Below are 26,328 nucleotides of genomic sequence, written 5' to 3'. Positions count from 1 at the left end.
TTTTCTTTGGCTTTGATAAAAGATATCTCTGAATAATCTTGGAAAAATCAATGGGAAAAGAAAATTTTGCTGGGCAATGGTGCCCCCAAGTGGTACAAAGTGCACTTTCACTTTGCAAAATCAAGATTGCCTTGTTCTAGCTGAGGCAGGTCCTTGAGAGAAACAGCTCTCTTCAATCCCCTACTTACTTGATACACTGGGTCAGCAATGGGTTCAGTTTTACTTTCATTATTTATGATAAATACCTTTACTCTTTGATAAAATATTTTAATATGCCCTACACATAGAGTTAGGTTATCCGTGAGATATCATTCTTAGTCATCAAAACTCATTTGCTGCACTAGGAAGTAACTGCAATCCTATTTTGCCATGGTGGAAAATAAATTTCATTTCTTTAAAAAGCAAGTAACTCTGACATTTATCAATTCTCAGAGGCCTTCCTGAGGTTTTGAGACTTGAACCGAGGCAAAATTGAAAACAGAGTAGGTAACCTTGATCAGGCAGATTATAATTGAGTTACACTAGTTTAAGCACAAGCTTTTCTTGGGGAACAGATTTTAAAATGACCAGTCATTTCAGTGGTCACCAGTAAGTACATGGAAACAGTTAGCCAGGTCTTGCTTCTGTCCAAAAAAGAAGATAAAGGGGCACTCTGTTTTTAATACAGAAGGAACTTGTCCTCCTAAAACATTCCTCTCAAGGTGTTTGCTTGGCAGATCTGTAGGCTAGAGAGGCAGGAAGTGTGTTACTTTTTGTTGCTGGAGACTGCTCTGTCGCTGGTGGGTCCACGCGGTACGGGCTTGAGCCAGCCATTCCTGAACCCCAGGGCTCTGAGTGGCAGCCAGGTCAGCATCGCTCTCCTCCTTCTCCTGTGCTGTTCCCTGCTTTAAATGAGGCAGAAATCAAGAATCATACTACCCACAGGAAGACCTTAACCAAAATGGAGTGACGGCTGCTTCAGTGTGGTTTGTACAATGATACCAAAGTGGCTCCATTTGGACGTGAAACTACATTAAAAAAAATAAAAGGTAACACAAAACCCATCGAATTTACGGCATTTGCAAGAGAGAGGACAATAAATAGATGATTATACTCAGAAATATTTGAGGGGAAAAACTGTCATTTAGAGGCTAGGCTTTTTAGCTGACTGATGTGGTCAGCAGATAGTATTCCAGAATTTTTTCCACAAGAATATAACTCTAGATCTTACTTCGTCTACTCTCACCACCAGGACTAGACCCCGCTGCCATCTGCTGCCACTGCTGGCTTCCACAAAGTGTGGCTGGAGGAGAAAGCAATCACTTAGGACCTAGGCAGGAATTCATCCCTTCTGCTAGATTATTCTGATGGGATTTAAAAGGCCCTAAACTACTGCATATCAGAATAGAATTAGGTCTGAATGAGAGCCTTTCTACTTACATACACTTATAAGTCCCAGGGTAAATGACACCATTTTAACATGACTCATTTACTATGTATTTATTGGCACCCACTGTGTGTCCGGCACTGTTTTGGACACTGGGTACATTCTGCCAAGAAGCCAGACAAGGGCCCTCCTGGGGAAATAAAAGGTAAACGAGATAAACCGCGATGGTGGTAAGAGCTGCAAAGAATGTTAAACTAGATAATGCGATGGAAGGTGGGGGGGGGGGTTTCTTAGGCTGGGCAGGGAAGGCCTCTTCACAGGTGGCAACCGTGTTGAGTGCTGGCAAAGATCCAGGGGCAGGCTCCTCCAGGGAACAGATAGCTGGAGCAAAGACCCTAAGGGGAAAGGAACTTGGCATCTCAGAGCAGAGAAGGGGCAAGTATGGCTGGAACACAGGGAGGGGCAGGGGTGGGCGCAGAGAACAGGAACATTCTTTAGGCGGCTTCCATTCAGGAGTCATCCTGTGGTTGAAGTCCAGAGCTGTGGCTCCCCTGTCCTTTGGTTCTTCTCTGCCGGATCTGACCATGGAATGGGATCCAGCCACTCCAACTCATCCGACCTCACTGCCCACAAAGCCGCTTCTCTTGCTCTTATTTTCAGAATGTTACACTATTACTGCCTGTCTTAGTCATTCGAATCTCATGATTAAATTATAAAATGTGATAATGTTGAGATCCTGAACTTTGCAACTATGGTATCAGTGCTCGAAGTGAAGGAAACGGTGAAACCTGCAGGTGCTGGGATACACGATCCTCTCCCAGATTCTAGGCCACCTGAGCTCATGGGTACCTCCTTTCCTTTGAGATGCCCCAGCTTCCCAGGAAGAGAAAGTGGTGTAGGAAGAACAACGGGGCTGATTTTCGTCTACAAAGTGTTATTTGCACTTGGCAGGACCTTCCAAATAGGCGACTAGTGACACCCAGTTCAATACACTCCCCAGCCTCCCAGGAGTGTCTCTTCCAGACAGGCAGTGATTTTCCTGCAGGTGGGAGGTATGAAGTGGTGTTCTTCCAGGACTGAAGCCCACACATTTCCCCATTAAACTGTCTCCTCCATCTGAGAATGCTCCATCTACCCAGAATAAGCTCTGAGAGACCCTGGCTTTTCCAGACAAGGATGAAACAGCAGGTCAAAAGGTACCTGTAGAGAGGGGAGGGCATAGCTCAGTGGTAGAGCGCATGCTTAGCATGCATGGGGTCCTGGGTTCAATCCCCACTACCATTAAAGTAAATAAGTAAATAACCTCTAATTACCTCCCCCTCCCTCCAATAAATTAAAAAAAAAAAAGAAATGTGACATAAAAAAAGGTGGAGGGGACCTGTAGAGAATGACCCCAAAGAGGGGAGAGATTGAAAGCTGACCAAACAGTGGCGGTGGCCATGACCTGCTGACTCTCTTTTGTGGCTTCAGCCACTTCCTCTCTGCTTAACTCTTCGGCAAAGGTTTTTTTTTTCCAGAGCCCAGCCTGAAGACTCCCGTGGAAACTTCCCAGAGCACCAGCTCGCTCTTCTCCGAAGGTTACTCTAGTTTGACTGAGGGCTTTGCTTTCGAATTCCTCACACCAAGTTTATGCACGGAAAAATAACAATTGAAATGTTAGGTCTTAAGAATAGCTCTACCACTTTTACATGCACAGACACATCCTCAGATTCTGGGACAAAATCTAAGAAGGGGTATCTTACTTGACTAATTGAATCCACAGCTTTAGGGGAAAAAAAATTATGCAGCATCAAAAGCAGATACCTAGTTATGTATTTTCTCTGTGGTTAGGTTTGGTTTTTCAGTTAGTGAATTTTCCTCTGGCTGATTTCATCGTTTTGAAACATAACACTTGGACCACAGGAAGCAAAAATGATTAAGAATCTGTTCAAATTTCATTCCCTTTCCCCTTGGGATACGAAGGCACTGACAGAAGGAATAAAATGAGGGTAAATGATGGTAATTACATTCTCTGAGGTCTAATCACAGTTTTCTGACCTATCTAGGGAATGGGAAATAAGGTGGCTTCTGTCCCCAGAGTCCCCTCCTCAGGTGGGGCTATATAAACTATTTATTTTGGAAATACTAGAAGAGTCGCCACTTTTGCCAGGAACATTCCTTGGAAGATTAGTGAGGATTGGCGAATGCTAAAAATTAAATAAAACACTTCTTTATAAAGCACTTCATTATTTATATAGAATTAACTCTGCTCCTTGGATGAATGATGATGTGTGAAAATGACCTAAACTTATTACAAATTCAAGAGAGATTATTACATGCTTGTGTCACACTGAGACGGAAACTACTTTGGGTGGGATAGAGGGAACTAAATGGATTATTCACTGATACGCGCGGAAGTCCAATTAGTTAAAAAGAATGGCCATAATAGATACGACCATTTTATAGATAAGTAGCACTGAGAAATGATGTGTTTATGGCTACACATGACTTTGGAAGGTATTCCAGCCCTCGTGAATCATGCAAACCTCAACTGAAGGGCTCAACTTCACTGACATCTACATTCAATGGAAGATTATTTTTTTAATATCAGATCAACTCCGAATTTTTTACTGACAGGGAAATGATCCTTTTTGCAGCAATAATAATGTAAACAGGGCTCCTTTTATTCCTGCAATTGGAAAAATAATCTCCTTATAAAGCTCTAATTGTATTTTTTTTTTAAATCAGTGTTTTATATGCTGGACACTCATGAGACAGAAAGATGATGGAATTTATAGATATTTTAAAATAAACAAGCACCAATTTCAGTGCAGTAAAAACACTGCCACATTTTTCTGGGTTGACACTGTACACAACAGTATCCTTAGGAATGCTTACCCTTGTGGGCAGAATCAGTACTTGAGTCAATTGGAAGAATCTCTGTGGCCACGGGCAGGACCTGCTGGGTGCGGACACCCCAGGTGGCTGCAGTGTGCTCAGCCCGGCCCCACCAGCCTCAAACCTGACCTTGGAGCATGTCAGGAATTTCTTTCCTCCCAAAGAACGTGGTTTGCAAGCTGTTCATTGCTGTTACTATCATACTGAGGTCTGAGCACTTACTGTGAACATTTCTTGTATTAAAACCCTCAGGTTTTTTTTTTTTTTTAAGTTAAATACCAGTATAATCCCTATCTTATGAGTGAGAAAACTCATGAATGAGAAAAACTGGGGGAAGTTCAAGAACCTTGCCCGAGGTGGGCCAGGATGGGGAGACCTCAGAGAAGCAGTTCCAAAATGATGGTCCAAGAACCAAGTCTGGCTTCCAGATGTGCTGTGTTTGGCACACAAATTATTTAGACATTTTAGAATTAAATGTCAGTGTTTTAAAATTGGGAAATTTTAGATAGAAATCCAAATACTCTTTCTCTGGGAGATGGAGCGATGCTGCCTATAAATTCTTGTATGACAAGAGCTGGAGCGGAGTAGCAGCTGCTTCTCTGACATGAGACCAGCTGGCGCAGGTCCTGGCTGGGTCAGCTTCGCTCCTTTACATTCCCTTCCCAGGCCTGAGGCCTTGGAATTTGTGCCCCCACCCCTCCCCCTGTTTAATCCCTAGATGTGCCTGCGTACCAGAGGATCCCTTCCTTTCCTACCTGCCTCCAGGCTTATGGCACAGTTGGAGATTTATAAATAATAACTATCCCAGAAAAGAAACCTTGACGTCTTTCCCTTTGTTTCAGTTTCCTTAGAGATTAAATTCATTCACACACCATCACTGGGGAAAAAAAATCATCATGCATTAGATTGTCAATACCTTTTATAAAACGAATTAAACTGTGGTATATTCTCACAGTTAGAAAAACCTTCTAGCTCTGTTCGACTTTCATACTTTTAACATTTGGCTTTTTGCTTTAATTCGCAAAGTCAGATTGCACATGCATTTTAAAGTGTAAATTCAAAGTGACAAACTGTTGTCATTATTCGCATTTACTTATCCAATAGTGAGTTCAAATATCTTTTCATATGTTCCTTGGCTGTTTGTATTTCTTTCCCTTTGAATTATCTCTTCATATTGTTTGTCTGTAATTCTCTCAGGTGACCTTTTCTTATTTTCTTACTGATTTACAGAAGATTTCTGGAAATTAAAGGAACCAATTCCTGGCCATGTGAATTGCATAGTTTCTTCCTTATTTGTTCACATCTTTTTATCTGACTACTATTTTCTTGGTCAGACAAAAGATTTTCATTTCTGTTCAGTAATTTCAAAGAAACTAAAATTCTGGGTTTTGGGCATACCGGCAAAGGCCTTTCCCATCCTCAGGTTTTGTTTTATTTAATATCCATACATCCAGAACTTCTGAGATTTGGTTTTCACATTAAGTCTTTGATCCATCTGTGCTGCATTTTTTTTTCTGTAAAGAATGGAATCGGAAATCTAGCTTATCATACTTCAAGTGGTTTGCCTATTACTATATTATTATTTACACAGTGAATCTTATTTTATCTACTGATTTGAAATGCTACCTTAAACATTTATTAAGTTCCCTTATATCCTGGGGTCTCTTTCAGGAACATTTATTCTAATTTTTTGTTCATCCATTTATTGTGCCAATACCAAACTATTCCAATTATTGTAATATTGCATTTCAATATATGAGAATAATTAACCCTTCATAACTCTTCATTTTTAGAATTTTATGATTATTTTCATGTTTACTTAATTCCAGGTAAACCTGGTATCATTTTGTCACATTTCAAAAGTATACAGTTAGTATTTATTTTAGAAAAACTTAAACTTATGTTTTAGAAGAAAAGTTGACATCTTTAAAACATTGTATTCCTATCTAAAAATCAAGTTTATTTCCATTTTTTACATTTTTTTTGTATTACTCAGGTTTTAAAATGTTGAGATTCCAAGTATTTTATATTTTGTTCATGTTATAGATGGAAAATTATTGTATATTATTTCTCTTAACTTTTTATTTATATATAGGAAAGATATGGATTCTCAATTTTATCTTTTTAATAAGCCAGTCATCTTACTAAATTATTCCATTGCTTAATAGTTTTCTGTTGACTAGGTTTGATGTTCCAGATCATATACTCATATGATTAGCAAAGAACTGAAAATACGTAGTTTGGCCCCCAAAATCATTACACAACGAGAAAATAGAAGTAATCACAGTGAATGTCCATTAAGCTCCCACCACAGCGTTTGTGCCCTGTCCCCACCAACATCTGTACTAAGATACAGACGTCTCCTTCCCTCCTGACAGCGGTTCCAGGACCACTCCCTCCCTCCTCTTTGGTCCTCTCTTCTCCCTTCTATACAAGACTGTTCCTGCAATCTCACTTCTTTTTCATCAGTTTTTCCTCTACTCAGTTGTTTCCATCTCCTTGTAAACATGTGATTATTATTCGGATCTTAAAAGAGAACACATTTTTCCTAAGCTACTACTTATAGCTTACTCCCCTCCTCTGCTCCCCTTTACAGTCTTCAGTTTCCTGCACTCTGCCTCCCCAGTTCCTCTCTCCATTCTCACTGTTATTTCAGAGTGCTTTTTGCCTCCACTATTTCACCGAAACAGCTGAAGTTGACGTCACAAAAGACCTGCATGTTGCTAAATCCAGTGGTCAGTTCTGTACCTCACTTATCCTCAAGTGGCCTCCAGGAACACGAGTCTCAGCCCTCTTCCCACCTCACTGGTTTCTCCTTTTTACTTTTTTTGTGTGGGTCCCTCCACATCCTCCAAACTTTTCACACTGGAGCATCCCAGGGCTTGGTTCTAGGACCCTGGTCCTCTTTATCTCTCCTCACTCACTTGGTGATCTCATTGAGTCTCATGCCTTTAAGGACCATCTAGAGGCCCATGACTCAGTCTAGGTCTGTCTCCTGAATTCCAACCACTACTTGACGCTGAATAGGCGTCTCAAACCAGATGAAACCATTGGCCTAACTGCTCCTCCTTCCCCCAGTTCTATTCCTCAAGAGTTTTCATTTTTCCAGTTATCCACAATCTGATAAATTCTCATCACCTCTAACTTCCTAACTGGTCTCCCAGCTTCCACTCTGGTCCCTTACAGCAATTATAGTCTGATCTTGTCTCTCCTCTGTTCCCCAGTACTCCAATGCTTCTCATTTCCCCCAGAATAAATGCCACAGTACATATGATACCTACAAGGTCCTTTGTATCCTGGGCCCCTGTTACCTATGTGACCTCACTCTCATCTTGTTCACTCCACTCCAGTCACCGGGCTCCTTGAACAGATCAGGTAAGAGCCCATCTAGAAGCCTTTGCCCTTGTTTCCCCCTGAGCTTGGAACTCTCTTTCTCCAAGTGCACATGGGACACTTCTTCAAACATAACCTGAGGCATCCCATTTAAAACTGCAAATCCACCCCACCTTTCTCTGTCTACCTGTCTTATGGTGTTTCACCTGCAGCGCTTATCATCTTCTACTTAGAATATAATAATGTGCCTTAATTTTACTTATTATCTTTCTCCCCCAACCATAATCCTCTGAAGATGGGATACATAGATGTACAGATACAGACAGATGTCATCCACGCTCTTCACTCTATCATATAGAATAGTTGCTGGCACATATCTTCTTGATAAATATTTGCTTAATTTTTGTATAAGATAATAATAATAGTGATATCTAATTTGCAGAGATTTTAAAAAATGAAATAAAAATATTAGACAATAATAGTGTGTAAGGTGCATGGGGAAAAGTTTGAACATGTTCTAAGTTTCTTAAATTCACCCGGAAGGAAATTAAGATATTAACTTAGAATTTATTAGGTATGCATGGTAAAAAGTAGAGGAAAAAACAAAGAAAAGTGTTCAATCACTTATAAACAAAGGTTAAGAAGGAAAAAGAATAGAAAGAGCAATATACAAAAATAGAAACAAAAAGTAAGATAATAAAAGTTCAAACATAACAATAATCACAATAAATGTAAATGGACTAAACCTGCCCTTTAAAAATCAGAGGATTTCTGATTAAAGTCTAAAACCAACAAAATATAGTTAAATGTTCTTCATAAAAACAAATCTAAATATAAGGATACAGAAGGGGTGAAATCAAAGGAAAGTTGAAAATATAGCAGGCAAATACTTCCAAAAAAAGCTCTAGTCATATAAAACAAAAATCACTATTGGGGAATGTTAAGGTCACTGCATGATAGTGAAAAGTTTCAATTCATCTGGAATATATGACAAGTCTAAAGTTGTGGGCACTAAATAAAACAGTCTGAATGTATCTGAAAAGTAGAATATAGGAGAAATAAAAGAGAAATCTAAAAGTGTCATTAGGCATCTTAATCCATGACCTATCTTTGCCTTTTTTAAAAAAATGTTGTATTTGCTAGATTCTGGTAATTATTTTCATTTTCTTTTTTTTCCTATGGTGCAATTTTCAGGTCTCTGGATCCAAATAGTTCCTACAAAACCTATTTGAAAACCTACGCCAAAGTGTGTGTAAAGCAGGTAAGTATGTAAGTACGTATCATTCCTCAGCATTTCCTTTTGCGCATCCTGTGCTCATAAGGGGCAGACTAGACGCAAGGATGCGGCTGTCCTTGCACAACATGCTACTGTCGAGACTGGAGCCTCACCTGGATGTTGAGCTGCTTGTCATGCAGCGCTCTCTGCAGCTCCAGGAGGTTCCCCTTGAGGGTCCTCAGCTTGACTGCCAGCTGCTCAGCCTCATCCTTCGTGTGAGCCTTGCCCTCCAGCAGCAGGTTTTCATTGTGCACTGAGAGCTCTGATAAGGCCACCACCTTCTGCTCTATTTCCACCAGCATGTTCTGGAACAACAGAAATAAAGCTGAAGTTCACACATCCTGCCAGCCTCTGCAAAGACCATATCTCACAGCAAAACCCAGCACTTCCTTAGTCTTTCACCAAAAGAACATTTCCCCATCATCTTTTCCTTCAAGAGTGGTATATAGATTATAAAAATTATTTGAACTTCCTAATTTTTCTCTTACTTAAGATCAGATATTATATAATGAAGAACTTATGGAAAGCACATTTTACATAGCGGACAAGTAAGGAGAAAAGACCACGCCTTAGTGTTATCCTATTATTCCGACTGTTTTATTGCTTTAGTGTTAGATTGTGATGCTTGTGACTAATAACAGTAAAGACATCACATGATCAAATCTTTTTGGGTCAATTTAAAGAGGATTCTCTCTCTTTCAAAACATTGCTTCTTTGGGTTGAGTTTTTTCCTCCCAAACTGATACTCATTTTACTTGATTTAGATTATTTTTGCTTTTTATATAACGTATTTTTAACCTCACATTTCTGAAGGTCTTCCTAAGAATTTTACTTTCGCTTTCTGTGACAATTCTCCAGTGCTACAAGGTTTTCTTTTAAAATGGAGGCGAAATCCAGAAAAGCAGCAAAATGGTCTCCCATCTTCCAAGGTAAGATTTAAAACAAAAACCAAAAAAGAACAACAACACACACACACACCCCCCCCAAAGCAAAACAAATAATATTTTCTACAGAAACTGTTCTGTTTTCATATTCCTTAACTCTGAACTCTTCGAAATGCACTTCCTAATTTATATTCAATTATATACTGATAAGAAAAGGTATTTTATTTCCCTGTACAAAACCAGAATTACTGCCATCAACTTCTAAGAATAGAAGTGTGAACCAAAAATCTAGACCTAAAGGGAAGAGTGAGATTTTTCAAGGGGTGGGGCTTAAAGGATGATTTCCGGAGGATTAGTTTTGAGGAACTAACACCATTCTGTGCAGGACTGACTTTTTCAGTAGGCACTGCTGGCACGGTGCTGAGGGCCCGCTGTTACGGGCCCAAGAAAATGTCTTAACTTTAATTTCTTTTAAAATCAGAAGAAAAAAAAATAATTCTATATAACCATGAACCCACCCCAGGTTATATTAATCTCTGTACCAAAGCAGCTGTAAAACACAAATACAATTTTTAGCCTTTTTATAGAGGAAGAGGCCCATGGAAGCAAAGTACCCAGGGCCCCACAGGTCACAATGGGGTCCGAATTCCATGTAATACCCACAGTTATAATCATACAAATGGCTTAAATGCTAGATTTGAATGGATGAAGGAACTTGTGTGAACTTACATGATTCCACATGCTCTGAGTTTTAAAAAAATATTGTCAAAATACCAATTCAATACTTTGTAAAAATCCTGAAATACATTAACTCAACCAAGGACTTTATGCATAACTATAAAAGTAGAGACATCCAAAGGGCAGAGGTGGGAGTAATAATGATGAAACATAATTTTGAAAAGCTAGTGCATGTGATAATTTCGAGTGCTGGAAGGGAATGCTAAAAATAGATGTCTCTTTTCAGAAAAGGAACTGTAGAAAAGATGATCTAAAGAATAGAAAACACTCACACGTGGCTCTCTAATCTCTGCCATCAAGGAAGTGATGCTTGGAATACACATAAGTAAGTTGCCCAAAGAATTAAAAAAGACAAATTAATGATAATTAATATTACCAAAAAATCTCAAATCATAAAAGGGATGAGCAGAATGACATACTACATCTTAAGAAAAAAACATGGCATTCATTAATTAACAGCTTTTGCGTATTTCTTCCAATTCCAAAAGGGAGAAATAGGAAGTCTTGCCTACTGACATTTAGCTGTACAGATTAGGCCGGGTTTTCTAGAGACTTGCTAACTAGTTAAACGAAAAAGCTTTTAAGGCATACTTCACTCATGTGTAAAGTCTACTATGTTGATGAACTTTGAGATTCGATAATTGGTACCCAGGAATTCATCATTTTATTCTCTGCACTTACATGTGTGCTTGAAAGTTTCCATAATAAAGAGGTAAGAAAATATTATTACAGTAAAAACCACAATGCCATTACTCCTTACATTAATTACTAGAGATCTCACATCAGAGGAAGGAAATTCTCTGATTGGAAAGACAATCTTCTCATGTTCAGTCTGTCTGCCTATAACTGACAGTTTTGCCAAATTTTCCAAATAGCATGTCTCAACTAGAAAAAAAATTGCAAGAGGCCACCTAGCGACACCTGCTGCTGTGTTCAGCCAGTCTGACTCACTGATACTAATTCTTCTCGTTGGGTTTGTATTCCTTATTAGCCACCAGGTAGAGATCCTGTAAGGGTTATGGCAACAATAGTCTTTACAAAATGTCCTTCAGGAAGCTGACGATTTTCTAAAGAGAAGATACTATTGGTAAAACTTTTCAAAAGACTAAGTCCAAGTCTGGATTTCATTTACGCTTCTATAAGGCGTTATTTACCTACTCTCTAAATATGTGAAGTACCTGTGTTGTGAAAAATCCTATAACCACACCGAACTTTGCTACCACTATGTTTTTGGTTGTTAAAAAATGTGCCCTGTGATGTTAGCATATTCCTTCCAGACCATTTTTGTACCTGGCAGTCCACCAGCTGGGCCTCCATATCCATGGGCTCCTCAGGTGTCCCCAGGGCAATGTCCAGAGTGGCCTTCGTGCTCAAGAGCCAGTGGTCCAGCTCCTCGGCTTCACAGAGATACCTCTGAAGGGCCTGTTCCTGTCTCTGTTCCTCCAGTTGATCATTTAACTTCTCCTAATGAATTAAGCAGAATGGAACACAGGTCGCCCTGACATAAAATCACTAGGATTCAATACAGTAGAGCGATGGTTCTCAGCCCTGGCTGCACATTAGAATCACCTGTGAAACTTAAGAAAACAAAAACAAAAACAAAAACCTAGGCTTAGGCCACATCAAAGAGCAGTAAATCAGATTTTCTGGAGGTCGGCCTCAAGATAAACGTTTTTTTAAAAACTTCTCCAATGGTTTTAATGTGTGCGTAGAGTTAAACATTCTTAAATAATACACTTACAGGACAAGGCAGATAACGTGAATGATAGAAATTAGTCAAGGATTAGAACAAAACAACAGCATAAGACATTAGGTAAATGGCAATGGATATCTGACTTCAGTGTCTGGGAAATTTTAGGGAGTGGTGGGGACTATGGCAAACTGAAGCACATATATGGTCCACCTAAGGAGGGCAGCACCACGCAATTTCAGGCAACTGATCTTCTACAGGAAGGGGTGGCCCAGTCACTGGATCAAATTCAAAAATTTTAGTTAGCTCTCGGGTTTTTTTTTTTTAGTGATGAAAAATAATTTATATTAAAAATATGAAAATGAATATAGGTATGTGTATGCATGGCTGGGACATTGTGCTCTACACCAGAAATTGACACATTATAATTGACTGTACTTCAATTGGGAAAAAATCCAGGCCAATCACTTCATTTCAAAATTCCACAAGGGTTTCATAGAGCGATTAAGGACAATATTAATGAATTTAAAAGGTAATTCTTAAGATGCTCTAAATATTTTATTTTAAAAATTATTACATTAATAATCTATTTACTTTTAGTTAATTTTTTAAATTAAATTGTTTAAAATAGAGATTAAACAGAGCAGACACGTTGATTTTAAATTTCTTCAAAACAAGAAAATATATGATTACATGATTTGACTAATTTTATAATGGTTAAAACTAGAAATAACCTACATGCCCAACCATAGGGCAATGGTTAACAGAATGATGGTATAATCAGCAGCTAAATAAAATAATATTAAGTGCGTATAATAACTGATAATGTGCCAGAGAAGCTGCTAGACCCTAGAGATACAGAGACATAGACGTTGTAAATTATAAGAATAACAATATGAACATCATATACATTTAGGGCCAGGAATTATAAGGGAAAAACAACAACTACAGGAAAATAACATTTTTAACACACACGATATCATGACTAAAACTTCTCTCACTACTGAATAATCTTAAAGTTAAGGAACATGAGCACCAGAACTACAAGAATATTTCCATGAATCACTGTGCTTGAATTGCCTAATGGTGACTAGGGATTTATTCTTCACAGTAGTATTAATCCTATTCATAAAATGCTTTTATTTAAACATGGCGAACCATTATGCAAGCCCTCTACAATGATTCTTTACAAGGCTCATATTTACCGAGTACTTGCTGTCCCCAGTCTGTTTTTCATGCCTGAAATGAGTCAGAAAGGGGTGAAAAGACATATTCCTGCCTAACCCACTGACTCAGGGCTCTATTCATGACCCTGACACACATGCCAGCTTCTCCCGGGTGGAGATCACATAAGCAGCCCATGTGTCAGTAAGAGTTGATTTGGACACTAGGGGCACCTTCAGGGTTGCTCGTTACCTCCAAAAGCTGGCGTTTCCCAGATGCTTTCATCTTGATGGTGGACATGCGCTCTGCTAAGACGGTGAGCGTGGACTGCAAGGCCAGCTGCTCCGCAGGGTCGGACTCCGGGGACTCGGACACCAGCTCCTCCGCCAGGGCCGACTGGAGCTCGCTGATCTCTTCCTGCAGCATGAGAATCTCATCCATCAGGGCCTGTGGGAGAGACTGCGGAATCACACTCACGTAGGCATTTTTTCAGGCTAGCTGAGCCTCCCGTGGTCTGAGATGAGAGAAGACACTTCACTTGGAAGTGGTTTCACCAGCAAATAGGGGGCCGATAACCTACATTTCAAAATGACAGGACCAGACTGACTGTCAGGGGATTTTTGATTTCAGAACCATCTGTATCAGTCACTTAAATGGATTTGAACAAGTTAACTAATCTTTCTGGTTTTCAACAGGCTCGTCTGTAATCGGAGACAGGGTAAGCTCAGTTACGCCTGAGTCCACAATTCTGTGTTGAGAATAAAATGCATCACTTCCTTCCTCAACATTCTTCCCCCTCTGAACTTCCCCAAGTCTGAAACAGCACCGCGTTTTAATCACAAACTCACATGACACAAGACAGGAAAAATCTGTCATCTGTTGCTACGTGGTTACCTTGTCCTTATCTTTCTCCTCTCCCCATCTCTAAAATATGAAGTTTTCCAGGGCTAATTTCCAGGCCTTCTTTTCTCGCCTCACAATCTCTTCCAGGTGACATCCATTGTCAAAGCTGTAAACCCTTTACAAAAGTTGCCACCCCAAAACGTCTCTGGCATGCAGATGATTTCGAGCTGAAAATAACCAAGGTCCAAAAGACTCAGGAAAAAACTTTGACCTTCCCTTTAACTGCCTGAAGAATTTAGATACAGGTCCTATTCCAGGAATAGAGCTCCCACCAGAGATTAATGGGTGGGATGTGCTGGGGGTAATTCTTAGAGATCAGGTCCACTCACTCTGTGTCCCACTGTCTCCATGGGGGCCCAGCAAACAAATGTTTACCAAACATCTGCTTTTCCACCTCCACATGAATTGCCTTCCTCCCATTTGAAGTCCCAAACCACACCCTCCAATATCCTCTTTTGTCTTTAGCTGAAGATGATACATAAGGTGAGGGTTTCAACCATTTTGGTGAGTTACTCACTTTTCCTGGGTCTCTCCCCTCTATAAATGTTATTAAAATTTTGTTTGATTTTCTCCTGTTATCTGTCTCATGTCAATTTAATTCTTAGATCACTAGAAGAACCAAGAAGGGCAGAGGAAAATTTCTTTCTCCTTGACACTTACAAAGGTATATCCCTAACCCACACATCAGCCCTAAATCTTATACTTGTATGTTCAACTTGCAAATGTCATGGGTATCTCCATCTTACTGTGTAAAAACCTGCTTCCTCCTCTGCCTTCCCAAACCCAGTAAACTCACTTCCCTTCTCATTGCCCAAGCTTGAGACCTAGAAGTTATTCATACCTTCTGTCACCACATCCAACACCAAGTCCAACTGCTTTTACCTCCAAAACGTGTGCTGTATGTCTCCTCTGCTCCCATCTACGTCACAGCCAACTTATCTGAATTGCTCTCAAGGTCTACTGGGTGGAGTACCGCTTACGCGCTTATCACTCCAAACTATTCTTCATGAATTAATTAGAGTGACCTTTTACAAAGGTAAATCAGATCTTCTCACTCATCTGCTGTAAAATACTTAGTGGCTTCTTGCTTGTAAAATAAAATTCAAACTCATTAATGTACTTGTCTGATCTCACTCTCCTTCCTCGCCTGCCCCTTGGACCAAGCTCCCATCTTGCTCACTACATTCCTGTCTTCTTCAGTTACTCCAGGACCCCCAGGGCTTTCTGCCTCAGGGCCTTTGTACATGCTGTTCCTGAAAGCACTGGAGCGCTCTTCCTCCCACTCTGCCTGAGATCGCTGTCTTCATCCTTTGAGCCTTAGGTTAATTGTCACATCTTCAGAGAGGCCTTTCCTGACCGCCCACTCTAAAAAAAAAAAAATCCCTATTATTCTCTATCAATAGCACCCTGTTTTCCTGCTTAACATCCTTCCCAGTTATACACCATCTCATTTTTTGTATTTTATGACTTCCTGGTTAACTGAAATCTTGACAGGAGAAATTCTTATTTGGGATTTGAATGGAGTGCTAGGAAAATAGGCCTTAGCTCAGGAGGGGCAATCATGACACCAAGAATCACAGACTTTACAGCTGTCAATATTTCCTAGTTTCCAGCGCGCCCCCTACTTGCACAATTCTCACCTCTTCAGAGGACTGCATGCTTCACTGCAAGCACATTGCCTCCTCAGAGTGGGCTCTCAATAGACATGAAAAAAGAAAGCAACAAAAAACCCCTTCTTTCCCTAGTATCGAGTGTCATCACGTCCGATTGACTTTTTAAATGAACTATTATACTGGAATTATTATATACAGCTATAAAAGTGCAGACTATAAGCATGCAGCTGTATGAATTTTTACCAACCGCACAAACCCATGCTCTTGGCACCCAGATCAAGAAACAGAACATTCCCAGGACGCTACAAGCCCCTGGACCTCCTCCTGTTACTACCTCTCTCCTTCCCAGAGATCACCATGGCACTGACTTCCAAACGTCATACATCACTTCTGCCTGTTTCTGAGCTCCATAGAATGGAACCATTCCTGATGTACCGTTTTGTGTCTGGCTTCTTTCACTTCCTCCATGACTGCGACAGTCCTGCTGTTTCATGTAGAAAGAGTTGACCCTTTTCATCATGGCATCGTATTCTACTGGTTTGTGGATCTTGTTCATTTAAGCCTTTCTAGTGGGTTCATAGCGGCATCTCACTGAAGCATCAATTTGCATTCCCCTAATGACTTGTTAGACTGAGCATCTCTTCCTAAGCTTGCTGGCTATCTGGAGATCCTTTTTTATGACTGCCCGTGAAAAACCTTTTGCCCGTTTTCTATTGGAGTCTTTCCTTTTCCTTACATATTCTGGATAGGAGTGCCTGTATTTCTTTTGGTTCTGAGTATTGCAAATATCTGCTCCCATTTTGTGATGTAGCTCTCTCTTAACGGGTAAAGGCTTCCTTAATGATATCTTTTGATAAACAGAAGCTTTTCATTTTATTGTAGTCTAATATATCAGTATTTTGCTTCATTGGAAAAGTTAGAGCTTACAGTGTCCTGTTTGAATATATTCTCACATGTTATCTTCTAGGAGAATGCTATTCAAAGTATGGTCCAAGAAATGGTACCAGTCTGCAAAATGTTTGTCTCCAGGTCATGATGAGATAAAGATAGAGAATAAATGTTAAGAAACTTTTATAGCAATTTTACACTGACATAATAGCCAAGCAATATTTCATTTTACTAAAAGCGTTGGTTTGTGATGGGTTAGAAATTAAAAATAAATAAAAAGTTTGAAAACCGCAGATACTTTGAGAAACACTGTTTTAAAACTTTTTTTTAACTTCACATTTAGATCTACAATCTACCTAAGCTTAACTTCTGTGTCCAGTGTAAGTAGGGGTCAAAATCCTTTTCTTCCCCTATGGATGGATAGCTAACTGATCCTGTATTATTTAGTGAAAAGATGATTTTTCATCCATTGTTTGGCAGTACAATTTATGACCTAAGCCAAGTGTCCCTGTAGGTGTGAGGGTGCTTCGGGCTTCTAATTCTGTTCGATTGACCCACTTGGCATCTGTGCCAATACCTCACCATCATAATTACTATAGCTTTGTGAGTCTCACTGTCAGGATACACCCTTCAATTTTGTTCATCTTCTTCATATTCTTGACTCTTCACATTTTTAATTATATACTTTTTCATACGTTTGCAAAGCACTTTAGAATTACCAATCTCCAACACAGAACTTGCTGGGATATTTTCTGATGGGACGGTAACACATTTACAGACCACTATTCTATGTTATACATTCAAAATGCTTTTTGTCCAGTAAATTATTTTCTACCAGTTTTCTAAAATCATTTTTGGGTACTTGATTGCCAAAAATACAAAATTCATATCATCTGGTCTGTTTTAAGGGCTTCCTCATAACTAGAGTGACCTCATTATGTCTTGTTTGCGCTGATCCTCTATATAAGAGCCCCTCACTGCTGCACACCACGTTTGTTCCCATTCTCTCCTCCATGCCTTTCTTCACACATTTACATTTATAGTGCCTCCTACTCCCTCCTGCTATCATTTCAAATTTTCAAAATCTCTATCTTCAAAAAAACGGCTAGAGTCTCCTTTTATTTCTTTCTCCTACTGTAATCCACAACCACATTGCTGGTAATTCACTCCACCCCTAAAGCAGACTTTTTAACTATATATTAATGAAAGGTTTGTCTATTTCAGCTGTGCTCAGAGTAGGTGCTCAACACATATAGTTAAATAAAGTCTACTTCATGACAGATAAAGCAGGTGTCTGAACCATGAATCAACCAGGAAAAAAAAAAAGCCTTAATCTCAGTGGATTAGACCAACCAGGTGTACAGAGAAGTTACCACCTTCTGTTTCAAATTCAGTGTTCTAAAACAGCTCTCTGAATATTCTGCAGTAAATGATGAAAGAATTAGGGGTCCTAGAACTGTCCATGTTCATCCTGTTGGAGTCAAGCCTCTCCACTCATGCTTCAGTTTACTCTCAAGGGAGAGTGAACATTTCTGGAAGGTTGCTGCAGTTTTTAACTGGAAGATCCAGCAGCCACGCTTACTGGGGCATGGGGTTTTCTTTTGTGGTAACATAAATGTTTTGAAACCAGGTAGAGGAAGTGATTGATATGACATTGTGAAAGTTCTAATAGCCACTGAATTGTACACATTAAAACGGTTAATTTCATGTGATGTGAATTTCACTTCAATTAAAAAAAACATAAAGATCCAGCAGTCAAATACGTCTTCACTGGTGGCCAGCTGCTTCCCTACAACATCTGACTCAAAATCAAAGAGAGGGAGATGAAATGCACCTTTCTGGGCTCCTGACTTGTGCTTATAAGGAGGGCATGTACATGATGTACGTGGTTTAGAGAACTACCTTGAGCTTTTCTAAGACGACTCGCTCTGGGGAGAACACAGAGCTCCTGTCTGGTTCAAAACCAAAAGTAAACGTGAGTTTCACTGTGACTTTCAAAACTGTCTACGTCATCCCAGTTCATTTCAAACTTTGAGCTGTTATATATATTAAAGAAACAGAACCAAAATAACCCCCAAGCTCTGCCTACTAACCATCACTGAGTTTGGTGTGGCAAAGACGACACACGCCCTGACGGCATGAGCTGCCCGTGATCGTGAAGGCCCCGATTGGAGGGCTTAACACTCAGAACAACAGCCACAAGTCTGCTTGTGAACTGCATTAATGTCTTAAAATTAAATCTAAGGTACAATTTAAAGAGGGTAACAGGAAAGGCATAGCACTCCACTCAAATTCAGTGGATTTAGACAAGTGTTTAGAGAAAAAATATAGGAATTATATTAGTTCTTTAAAGAAATGTGAATACTTCCAAGAAATACTTCCAAGTGTTGGGGAGAAAAAATAACAACTGAAGTATTTTTTACTAACTTTTAGAAAATACAAAAAGCCTACTGGAATTTCTCATCCACATTCCACTGGAATTTAGAAATAGTAATTCTATAATAGTGTTTGGGATTTTTAAAGTATCATTCCAGAAGTCAAGAACCGATTTAGATACTGTGACACCATCAGCTTTTCATGTGGGCAGCTCTGTCCCAGAATTTGCAGAATTTAGGTACAGACAGCAAAAGTTAGCAAAAGTAGGTCAGATGGAAAATGTTAGATTTGTGATGATATGAGAAATTATACATTATTTATATTGCTTCCCCTCTCATTAGAGCATTAATATAATTGTTAAGCTCAAATGATGGCTAATTATTGAATCAGCCACATCTCCTCACTGCTATAATTGTTAGCTCCCAATTTAGAAAAGGGACAAAAGTCACGAGGTTGGCCTTAATTACAAGAAGAGTAACAGGTTCATTTCCAATTTATAACACTCAGCATTAATGTGCAATTCTCAGTTTTCTCCATTAAATCCCTTGAACATAATAACAATTTTGCTCTACACGCAGTTTGTGTGTGTCTTCATACTAATGCCTGAGAGGCAGGGTGAGGCTGGTGACTGGGAGTTAATTTGCATTTTAATTAGGAGCTCTGGAAGCTCAAGGTGGACCATCGGGATCCTGCTTTCATGCAGTTCCTAAATCCTGGGGGGCCTGGGAAAGCTCTTTGGGAGCTGTGGTCTGTCACCTGGGACACGAGAATGATGAGCCTTGAACAAAGGCGGAGGTGATACCAAAGTACCCAAAGGTAGAGAGAGCCCAATTCTGTAAACCCTCTCCTGGGAGGTCGGCTTCTGATAATCCGAGTGTGTGACAATCAAATTCACTCTAATCCGGCCTTTGGATAATTTATGCCAAATCCCTTTTGGTTGCTAAAAGGAAGCTGTAACCAAATGGATGGAAGCTCTCCTGCCCCTCCAGGTCCCGTGAAGCACAGGTTGGCGGTGGAGGGTAGTGGGCAGCAGGGCACACAGAGCCCCAGGGAGCACATTGGGGCCACCTGGACAACCCCTTCAGGTGACAGTGAGGTGGCTGTTGACAATTAGAAAAACAGAGTATCAGTTAAAGAGGACTGGGATGCTCTGGGAAAAACAGCATGGTAGTAGCCACCTAAGACCCTGAGTGTCCTCATGATTGTTTTGATCCAGGTAAACAAAAGTTAATTTTAGTTTTAAATATTTACAGCCCCCTCCCTAAGCCAGATGGACTACAGGTGACTTTAGGATAGCAGAAAGACCCACAGAAGGTTGTTTTTACCAAAATAAGGCCTAAAAATGGATGCTATACACTTGGATCTCTATTTTAAAAAGTTACAAGAGTGTCAGAAACCTGAAACCACTATTTCTCAATATGCTATCTCTAGATGAAATGTTCTCATTTTTGTGTTACACTGCAAGGTCCTATATTGTAAAAGAATGCAGTTTTATCTTAGACTACACACATGAACAGGCACTGTATTCCAAGTTTATCTTGGGTTTTAAAACTATAAAAATGTTAAGTAGAGAAAAGATAAAGTACAGAGTTTCACTCTTAAAGCTGATAAATTTTCCAGTATCTGATAGATACATACATCATATCATGCTTTTATAGCTCTTACTTTTGCATCTAAAAGTATATTTCTTTTCCTCTGCCTCTGACAGGGTCGTCACGTGTTCCTGGTCGGGGGCAGGGAGCATCTTCCTGTATCATGGTGACTACAAATTTAGGTGACTGCATGCCTCAGTACCCTTGGACCCAGTAAAACCTGGTTGTGCACTAACAGTACATCTGACAATGTTGCTCAAGCATTAACTAGATTTTAATCTATGCACTTTCTTAGCATGCATCTGTTTCTAAAATAACTTCCATTGAAGTACACCTGATTTACAGTGCATTTTAGCTTGATGCATTTTTAACAATATCTTCCTGAGTCATCTCTGCTTCTCATGTAAAGCTGTAGGGTTGTCTAGTTTACCTTTTAAAGAACGACTCGAGTCTGGGATAACCACAAGACTGTAACTTGAAATCTGTTACTCTTCAACCGCTTCTTTGCCCACTGAAGCCTGAAAGGTATTCTCTTAAGTAATAAAGAGGAGGTGCTGGGCACACACTGGCTAAGTTTCTTCAAATAACAATACCCAGAGAAGGTAGATGAGGTGGGGGTTGGGGGGGTACATTTTACTCTTACAACAGTGGTTCAAAATAAAATAAAAATAATGTGGCGACTATAAGGAAATATATTGTGTGTGATGAAAGTAAAAAAACAACATCAAGATCTGAATTTCTTTCTTCCCCTCTTAGATCTCTCCCTGAACTGGTGGTGGAAACAACCACCACTTGGAAATCACTTGGAATCCTTTTTACTCTGTAACAACCGATACAGAAAAAAAAGGTCAGCCTGCTCTCTTAAATACATGCTTGGCTGAGCAATCAGCCCTAAGACTGCACCTATTTAATCATGCAGGAAACTGAAGTCATGACTCTTTTTACCTGATGTTCGGCCATCTGGCTCTCTGGACTCCTTCCATGCTCTAGACTCTCACTGAGTTTCATCTCGATGGCCTCCATCTTCGTGGAGATGGACTGGAGGGAGTCCTGGTACTTCTGCTGGCGTTCCAACGCTTCATAGAGTGTGCGCTGCTTTTCGCTGATCTAAAGAGGGAAAGGGATATTACTAAATGTTTCCCAGCCCCTTATCTTCTAGATTACAACACTCCTTTCTTCACTGCTTCACCTCTGTGACTCAACAGAGGGTATTCAACTGTGTATGGGATGTGTAAACATTACACATTTATTTCACAAGACTATCGCCAAGGTAATCGGTGTCTGGTGGGCTTGAACAATTACACACTTTGAAGACTTACTACATTCTTTAAGGTTTCCCAAGAGCGCTGCAAATCATCCAGCTTAGCAGTAGCAGACGGCTCCAGTCCTGGCTCATACAGCTCCTGGGATGGCAACGTGCCGGGCGGTATCTTTGCTGCATCCGTCTGCAACCTCTCAGCAGACAAGGCTTGGTAATAAGCGATGTCCTGTGGGTGCAAAGCACAGTGTTCGATTCTAGAGGAAGCCAAGTTTCAGTTAACACGCTCTGGGTACTACTTGTCATGTGTAGGAAAGGGTTAGGATTCATACCTGTCCCAAGAGGCTACCAACTACTGAATTAAGTTAACTCTCATGACAAGAAGATCATATGAAAGCACACTGCAGTTCCTTTAGAATCTTTCATTCGTATAAAAAAAAAAAACAAAATTTCAAGTTGCCAAAACTCTTTCCTATTTTATACTTGGTAAGATGGAAATACAAAGAATTTAACTGGTATACATATTTAAAGACCAATTAACCAGTATAGCAAACAAGAGAGTCTAAATGATCTATTTCTTAAAATGCTGTTTAATGTATTGATTAAAGTTTTGAATAATTTTTAAAAACACTTGATTTATATAAAATTTTTCAGATATAGTCAGGCTTTCAATATTTGTGAGTTCATTATTCATAGAAATTAATTTAAATATTTTAATATTAAATAAGGGGAAAATTTAATGTCTCTAAGAAACAAAGAGATTTCCTTTTATTCAATTCCTGGAAGTACACAAAAAAAGTCAAAGTGAAGGCTGAAAAATGAGGCTTTTGACTATTTTTTATTTCTTGGGTAATAAGTAACATTACACATTACATTAGGATTGATAATGGAATCTACTCTATCAAGACAAATAATTCATGTGTTTTTAATTGTTTCTATGGTTGTTTATAAGTATATTCACAGAAATTGAATTGGGGAGTAATTTTCTGGGAATTGCTATTATATTCTGGAAATTGCTATTATAAAGTTCACCACTTTCTCAGCTGCACTGTTTAAGATAAAAAAACCTGAGCCTTATTGATGATAATGTCTTGGTTAAAAGTACGGAAGATGTCCTCTGACACCTGGGAGACCAGGCAGTAGCAGGAAGGAGCCTGGTTCTCGGGGGTCTGGACCACGGTCGTGTAGCAGAGTGAGTCCAGGCAGGACTCTGACACCTGAGGGGTCGGGACACCTGAGGGGTCGGTGTCCTCCTAAGGAGCTGTATAATTGGAGCAAGTCACACATCTCACGCATCGGTTCCCTCGTCTGAACACCACTGGGTGGTTCTGAGAATTCAGTAAAGTGCCGTTTGAGTGGCCATGAGACCTTCTACCCATTTCATTGCTGCTGCTGCTGCTGAGGCTTCCAGATGAGTCCCCATCGCTTACTGATGAGACTGGAACATGGAGACTGGTTCTTTTCCATTCCCAACCCTGTCACTCAACTTGAGTAGATTACCTGGGTGTTTTCGAGTCCTTAACAGGCTTATATCCCTTCATCCTCCCCCGCTTCAGCCCCTTGCACATGATAGACTGACATTACTGAGTTGATTCACCCTGAGTACATTTCTGGCTGCGTCTAAGTTACATAAACACTGCTCTTGCCAACATCTGTGTTTCCTTTGCCCCTTTAACCTCTGCTTCAGTCACTTGGAAAACCCTAACCATGACTCAATCCAACTTTTCTTTCCAGAATACAGGTGCATGCATGCATGCACACACTCACGCAACCACAGTCAAAGCCACTGAGATAATCCTGCAACTTCTCAAAAGTCTGTCTCTATTCAGACTCACCTCTAACTCATGCTTTCTATCATCTTAATTAAGGATGACCCTCCTACCTACTTCCACAATCTCATCTATCTTTGCTTTCTCAAGGATCTTGAACCATTAACAGCCTCTCCCTCTCCACTGACTTTCTCCTATGCAGATAAATAGAGTCAAATCTTTTCCATCTGAAAACAGCTACAAACACTTTTCTGGGTTTTTTTTCTTGCAGGATATTATGTATTAGAAAGCCCTACCAAGCATAATGTGATGGGTCGTCGCACACAAGCACATTTGCACACATATTCATAATCATCATTTCTTCCTTTTCTCCCTTTCGCTTCATAATCCAGTTTCTGGAGATGGTTGTTTACACTCGACACGTACACCTTCTCACCCTGAATCCACTCTCTAAATGCCCGATTGGGGTTTGATTCTAGTGACTCCACTGAAAGTGCTCTTGCCACAGACATCAGTGGCCGTTTTCTGTAACAGAAAATGATTATTTTTCAGATCTCTTGCTTGATGTCTCAGTAGCATTCAATACAATAACCATCTGTCTTTGGAAACACTTTCCTTTTGATTTCTCTTTTCTCCTCCCAGCTCTCTAGTGATTCAGTCTTTCTCTTTTGTAGTTCGGTTTTTTTTTTCCCCCACTCATTCTTAAACCCTAGCTGTATTTATAAGCTCCAGACTCACATATCCAGCTGTCCATGTTTATCCAACAGTCTCTTCAAACTCAGTATTTCCAAAAAAACATCCAGGAGAAGAAATGGATTTAGGAAAAATGACAAAGTATTATCCATCTTTCAGTAAACGGAACTTCTAATCACCTAACTTGGGAATTATTCTCTATTTCTTCCCTCCCCGACCACCCAATGCTTATGTAAGGATAAAGTTCTATTGACGCATACCCTTGCCAAAGCACTGGTTCAAGTTCACATTACAGCAACAACTTCCTAATTCTCAGGTTGCAAACTGGCAGCCTGCAGGCTGAATCTAGCCTGCATACATTTAACTGGGTTTATCCAGTGTTTTAAATTGTTTAAAATTTCTCTTTATCCAGAGAGGGAGCTTTCATAAGAATCCCGACTCGTGGCTTCTCTTGCCAACCAGAAGGTAGGTAAGACTAGACCCTGTGTCCGCATGGCTACAGTAATTCTAACAGAGAAGAGGCTGCCTTGTTGACGTGGGGAGGTGCTGTCCAGGTTGCCAACGTTTCCCTGCTGTTTCTCTCATTCACATCACTAGTCTGGACCAGGCATCAGAGTGTGCAGCTTCAGTCCCTTGCTAGCTTTCCTGGCTCAGGATTTGTCAATCTCCATTCTCCACGCTGACTCAGAATCTGTTCTAAAACTCACTTCTATGCAGAGGCTCTAGTTAAATTCCTTCATTGGTTAACTATTAGCTTCCAGACAAAGTTCAAATTCTTTTGTGTGGGATTCAAGGTCCATCACATGTGTCTCCTGGATCCCTCTCCATCTCATTTCTCCTCCTACCTCCTCTTCCAAATCTATGTTTCTCCAGTTATACTGATATTATCTGCAGTTGCCTTGATGGGCCATCTTCCTTCCTGATGCCTGAAAAACTTCTTATCTTTGCTTCCTTCTGCCTGAAAGACTTCACATCACTCTAGGACACTCCAACTGTACCTAACTTGCACTGCTTTAAAACTAAAGGGGGGCATCCTTGACCCGCTGAACTCCACAGCCTTTTTAGCTACTTACTCTGTGTCCTTCCTTAATGCTGGGCTTCCCACCATCAGGGCACTTCTCCCACGCTAGTGTCACCACCGCCTGCTTTCACACAGACTATGAAAAACCACGGAAGTGTCACTAATCCTGAGTCTATCATGTGCTGTTTGGCAAATAACAGGCAGGCATATACGTTCATTAAAAATTGTATATGTAGGGGGAGGGAACAGCTCAGCTTAGCATGCACGAGGTCCTGGGTTCAGTCCCCAGTACCTCCATTAAAATAATTAATAATAAATAACAAATAAACCTAACTGGCTCCCCCCTCCAAAAAAACTGAATGTGTAAAAGCACTTTTGTAAACTCTATTATTTTGCATACGTGGAAGGGGGTGTGATTGCTCCCCAAAAGGAAAAGCAAAACGTTGCTTTAAAGTCAAAATTTTAAATTAAATACTCTCTTATAAAGAAGGGCCCACAAAAGAATAAAATTAATTTGTTACAAAAACTTTTTTCTGGCTTGTGTGTGTATGAGGCTTATTAGATAGGAATGACAACTCTTGGTTTCTTAACATATTTTGAAAATATATCACCTTTTGTAGATTAATAATTTGCATCTATTTGAGGACCATGTAGATTCAATAAAACAAAGCAATCAGTCCTAAGTAACCACTAAATAAAGGCAATATATGGCATAGCGAGGAACCACCCTTAGAAATATGTCTCCCGTTGCTTATGTGCCCAAGTTATGAGAGCCATTACCCAGCAGGTACCTAAGTAATTAATTTGGAAAAGCACCGCTGCTATTTGATTAGCATTTTCCAGCCTAACGTGTTCTTGCAAAATTAACATCACATTTAACCTTCACA

General features: G+C 39.9%; 1 protein-coding gene across 18 annotated transcripts in view; it reads right to left on the bottom strand.

Annotated features, from left to right (window-relative positions):
- SYNE1 (spectrin repeat containing nuclear envelope protein 1) overlaps nucleotides 1-26,328 on the bottom strand; it is a 427,973-nt gene that overhangs the window by 128,531 nt on the left and 273,114 nt on the right. For 11 of the 18 annotated variants that reach the window (XM_031456562.2, XM_064486565.1, XM_031456561.2 and 8 more), the window contains 6 exons: nucleotides 22,020-22,187; nucleotides 21,646-21,807; nucleotides 13,581-13,787; nucleotides 11,765-11,938; nucleotides 8,966-9,157; nucleotides 750-884 (listed from right to left, as the gene is read on the bottom strand). In XM_031456562.2, coding sequence (XP_031312422.2) covers nucleotides 750-884; nucleotides 8,966-9,157; nucleotides 11,765-11,938; nucleotides 13,581-13,787; nucleotides 21,646-21,807; nucleotides 22,020-22,187 — 1,038 coding nt within the window. Of the gene's footprint in view, nucleotides 1-749; nucleotides 885-8,965; nucleotides 9,158-11,764; nucleotides 11,939-13,580; nucleotides 13,788-21,645; nucleotides 21,808-22,019; nucleotides 22,188-26,328 lie in introns of those variants that run through there. The other 7 variants (XM_031456566.2, XM_031456570.2, XM_031456571.2 and 4 more) reach the window with 5 other exon arrangements.

This window comes from Camelus dromedarius, chromosome 6 (genome assembly GCF_036321535.1).
Source record: "Camelus dromedarius isolate mCamDro1 chromosome 6, mCamDro1.pat, whole genome shotgun sequence".
Lineage (NCBI taxonomy): Eukaryota > Metazoa > Chordata > Mammalia > Artiodactyla > Camelidae > Camelus > Camelus dromedarius.
Note: the sequence above shows the minus strand (reverse complement) of the source record. Positions and strands in the feature narration are given on the sequence as shown.